Genomic DNA, 5,000 nt, shown 5'->3' on the forward strand with positions numbered 1-5,000 from the left:
TTTAATGAACTAAAACAATCATGAAAACCACAAGATAGCTGTGTTTTAATGAACTAAAACGACCATGAAAACCACAAGATAGCTGTGTTTTAATGAACTAAAACGATCATGAAAACCACAAGATAGCTGTGTTTTAATGAACTAAAACGATCATGAAAACCACAAGATAGCTGTGTTTTAATGAACTAAAACGATCATGAAAACCACAAGATAGCTGTGTTTTAATGAACTAAAACGATCATGAAAACCACAAGATAGCTGTGTTTTAATGAACTAAAACGATCATGAAAACCACAAGATAGCTGTGTTTTAATGAACTAAAACGATCATGAAAACCACAAGATAGCTGTGTTTTAATGAACTAAAACGATCATGAAAACCACAAGATAGCTGTGTTTTAATGAACTATAACGATCATGAAAACCACAAGATAGCTGTGTTTTAATGAACTAAAATGATCATGAAAACGCTTTTTGATGACTTGATTTTTGTGGACAGTTAAGAAAAAGATAATATGACAAAGTTCTGCACACAGATGATGACTGAGAAAAACATGAGATTAAAAGACACTGGGGGTAAGTATTTTAGTCTGAGAAAGATGTGAGATTAAAATGCAGTGGAAGTATTTTAGTCTGAGAACTATGAGATCAACATACATTGGATCTGAGAAAAAGATGAGATTAAAAGACATTGGAAGATGTGTGGGCCCTTCTCTGTCTCTGCTGGAACAGACAGTGCTCAGTCAGATCACTTGCCTTTTTCATTTTAATTATTTTTTTAAATGCAGCAAACATCTAAATACTATAATACAACAAACACGACAAACAAAATTGGAAAAGCCGTTGCAGGAGTTGTCTTGTTTTTTCCTTGCAAGAGTTTTGTAAATAGTGTATATACATTATTATTTTGGTTTGGTTTTCTTTTTCTTGTTCTTTTTTTCCCTGTTTATTTGTTGACACATAAATAAATCCACTGGGTGATCAGCCACTAACCACCAACTTGACTCTTGCTGTCTCTTTGCCTAAGACGGCTGCATCACACTTCACCTGCATGTGTGTGTATTCATATTTGGGTGTATTCATATTTGGGTGTGTTCATATTTGGGTGTATTCATATTTGGGTGTATTCATATTTGGGTGTATTCATATTTGGGTGTGTTCCTATTTGGGTGTATTCATATTTGGGTGTGTTCCTATTTGGGTGTATTCATATTTGGGTGTGTGCCTATTTGGGTGTATTCATATTTGGGTGTGTTCCTATTTGGGTGTATTCATATTTGGGTGTATTCATGTTTGGGTGTATTCATGTTTGGGTGTATTCATGTTTGGGTGTATTCATATTTGGGTGTATTCATATTTGGGTGTATTCATATTTGGGTGTATTCATATTTGTGTGTAGGTCCTAAGACGCAGTCTAGAGGCTCGTGTCCAGCGCGATAGTCGAGGATCAGCTGGAGAAGAGTCAGAGGATGAGTGGGTGGAAGAACAGATTGTGACGGAGGACAGCAATGAGAGTCTGGACGACATCACTCTGCCCCTAACTCCCAAACCTCACAAACAGCCAATCAGCAGTGAGTGCCACACCAGTGAACTCATTGTACTGGACTTTGGCCCCTCCTCCAGAGGTAGAGTCTGATTTTAAATTAAATAACTTTATTCAGTCACTCACTCACTCTCTCATTCATTGTCTAAGCCGCTTATCCTAAGTAGGGTCGCGGGGGGTGCCGGAGCCTATCCCAGCATTCATTGGGCAAAAGGTGGGGAACCACCCTGGACAGGTCGCCAGTCCATCGCAGTTTTTTCAGTCAGACTGACTGAATGCGAAGCAGTTGTGGCAGTATAAAGTTGTGGCAGTGTAAACTGAACCATGAGTGTGGCAGTGTAAACTGAACCATGAGTGTGGCAGTGTAAACTGAACCATGAGTGGAGCAGTGTAAACTGAACCATGAGTGTGGCAGTGTAAACTGAACCATGAGTGGAGCAGTGTAAACTGAACCATGAGTGTGGCAGTGTAAACTGAACCATGAGTGTGGCAGTGTAAACTGAACCATGAGTGTGGCAGTGTAAACTGAACCATGAGTGTGGCAGTGTAAACTGAACCATGAGTGTGGCAGTGTAAACTGAACCATGAGTGTGGCAGTGTAAACTGAACCATGAGTGTGGCAGTGTAAACTGAACCATGAGTGTGGCAGTGTAAACTGAACCATGGGTGTGGCAGTGTAAACTGAACTATGGGTGTGGCAGTGTAAACTGAACTGTGAGCGATGATGGCGGCGTGGAGAATATGTCCAGTGGGCAGGGTTTGGGACGTAGCAGCTGCCTTTTTTCAGTCGTCTTAAATAGGAAGGATCCCATTTGATTATCCCGGTGTTTCGTTTAGTCTTAGTCCAGTGCTGTGTTTCCAAAATGTCATGGCACACAGCTGTCTCTGCTGCATACAGCGATAACCATGTCACTGTCGCGGCCGTCAGCTGACTGTTGGCCACGGTTGTGTAGAGCTCAGAGTGAAATCTGTTCTCATATTTATTTTGGTAACTCCTGATTCTAAAACACTGAAATCTCAAAGCTAGGATTAAGGCATTCTTTTCGTGTTCATTTAATGTTTGTAACAATATGTAATAGTTGCATTAGTGAACGTTAAGCGGCGATGAAGTTAGATTGTTTATGCTTTTATATTCATATCCCTTTGCAGCGTAAACAGACAGTGTCTCAGTATGAAAGGTGGATGTCAGCAAACTTACATAGCAAACCTGTAGTCATATCTTTGGGTTTTTTTAGTGGGATTTGATTTTTCTTATGTTTTTTTTGTTTGTGTGCCTGCAGTAGGTCGTAAAATTCAGCGCTCACTGGCTGCGAAGCCGAAGGATGATGTGGAATCTTTTATTCCAATCAGACCTGTTACAGTGAAGAGCAAACCTACCAGAAATTCACCCCAAACCAGCAGGGATGTGCCCAGTAAGCACACACACACAACGCTGGTACTCATATACATGCCAAGAGCACACTTAGACACACCCACAGACACACCCATGAGACATACAGGCACACCCACAGTCACACCCATGAGACATACAGACACACCCACATACACACCCACACACACCTTGGGCTGTGCGATATGATGATATGTATTGTGTGACGATAGAAAAATGTCTATCGTTTCATGTTATGCTCTATCGTTTATTTTGTTTTTGTCATTGGACGACGCTTTGCGTTATTCCGTACTGCACGGATGCAGGAAATCTGCATGAAGGCAACACAAACAAACATGGAGGAGAGTGAACATGACTCAGAATGGGGTAATTCTGAACGGGAGAACGACCAGTCAAGACAAAATAAGGAGCTCGTACCTGAAAGAGGGGCTACTTCTGTCGCGTGGACACGGTTCAGAAATGAAAAGTCACAAATTACGAAATACTTTTGGCCAGTCAGCACCACATTGCAGCAGGCTGCTCCTCTGATATTTCCCCTCTAAAATAACATGTAATAACACGTAAAATTACAACTTTGTTCTCGAAATATTGTAACTTTTTTTCTTGTAATATTACAACTTCATTATCCTTGCAATTACCTCCAAGTCCATGTGGTTCTTTCTTCAGAATAGACACAGTTTCTTGCACAATCTTTTCAAAGTCCTGATACTTATTATAATGTTGTCCTGATGCACCAAAAGATTAAGTATTTTTTTATTTTTGAAACCTGGCAGGCTGCTTTTTTGGTATTTCCACTCTACAATAACACATAGCCTAAAATTACGACTTTATTCTCATAATGATACGACTTTTTTCTTGTAAAATTATGAATTTATTCTCGTAATATCATGACTGGAGTATAGAATTCAAAATGTAATAAGAAATAAGTCTTTCCATGTGGTCATTTTCTATAAACTATTTATTCATTGAATTTACAGAAAATGTGCTATATCGTGATATGTATCGTTATCGGGATATGAAAGGAACTATATTTCGGGGTTTGAGATTTTGGTCATATCGCACAGCCCATGAGACACACAGACACACCCATAAGACACACAGACACACCCACTGGACATACAGACACACCCATAAGACACACAGACACACCCATGAGACACACAGACACACCCACTGGACATATAGACACACCCACGGGACACAGACTGTTTCAGTGAGTTAAAACAGTATGTCAAATATGTTGAATCATCATATGCTAATGAAGGTGACACACTGCTCAGTCAGCTTTTTCTCCCTCTCAATACAGAGCGCCCCCTGTCGGCAGTGCGGAAAGTGCAGGACATAAGGGACTCTGAGGAGACGGCCAGCCAGGTGTTCCAAGCCCTACAAAGAGAAAACACCCCCCTCCCACCCCACACCCCCCACACACACATGGCTGAGGACAGCTCCCACACACACACTCCCCATCCAAGGACTCCGCAACAAGTTGCCGTCTATAGCACATTAAGGCAAAGCCCGGTACGGCAAGCTCCTTAGAACTGAACCTCAGACGGGACTGAACCCCACTGACATTGGACTTAACTACTGTACCTTTTATACATAGTCTGATTTAAATTCAGCTATATACAATCAGGTTTTATTTGTGAGATGTCTTTTTAGGGTATAAATCATCACAAAGCAACTTTACAAATTCAGCCAAATCTGGTTTCCACAGCATTTAATTCAGTGAAGGCCAGTTTGCTGTGAAAGACTGAAACATTACAAAATGTTACAAGTTTCAGCTGATTGAAATTAGGATAATTACAGAACGGATTTGACAAATTCCCAGCTCATAGATCAGGACTGAACTAAAGACAAGTCCACGTACTGTTGGACCAAAGCTTACAGTTCTCCACATTAAACACAAACCAGGCTCCATAACTTATCTTATCTTAGAAGATTCCACTGAGAGACCAGGCTGAGAGAATTAGATGAGTGAAAACCTGAAGTCCTGGGATTGGTTGGGTTTTGGTTTCTAGACGATGAATGGTTTGGTTTTGGTTTCCAGATGATGAACGTCTGTTTTCAC

At 40.6% G+C, this 5,000-nt stretch overlaps 1 protein-coding gene across 1 annotated transcript in view; it reads left to right on the forward strand.

The window, feature by feature from the left end:
• katnip (katanin interacting protein) overlaps positions 1 to 5,000 on the forward strand; it is a 55,223-nt gene that overhangs the window by 14,793 nt on the left and 35,430 nt on the right. Inside the window, exons 8-10 of the mRNA XM_030770145.1 lie at positions 1,399 to 1,624; positions 2,823 to 2,954; positions 4,239 to 4,338. Coding sequence (XP_030626005.1) covers positions 1,399 to 1,624; positions 2,823 to 2,954; positions 4,239 to 4,338 — 458 coding nt within the window. The remainder of the gene's footprint in view (positions 1 to 1,398; positions 1,625 to 2,822; positions 2,955 to 4,238; positions 4,339 to 5,000) is intronic.

The sequence above is a fragment of the Chanos chanos genome, chromosome 3 (genome assembly GCF_902362185.1).
Source record: "Chanos chanos chromosome 3, fChaCha1.1, whole genome shotgun sequence".
In the NCBI taxonomy this organism is placed as follows: domain Eukaryota; kingdom Metazoa; phylum Chordata; class Actinopteri; order Gonorynchiformes; family Chanidae; genus Chanos; species Chanos chanos.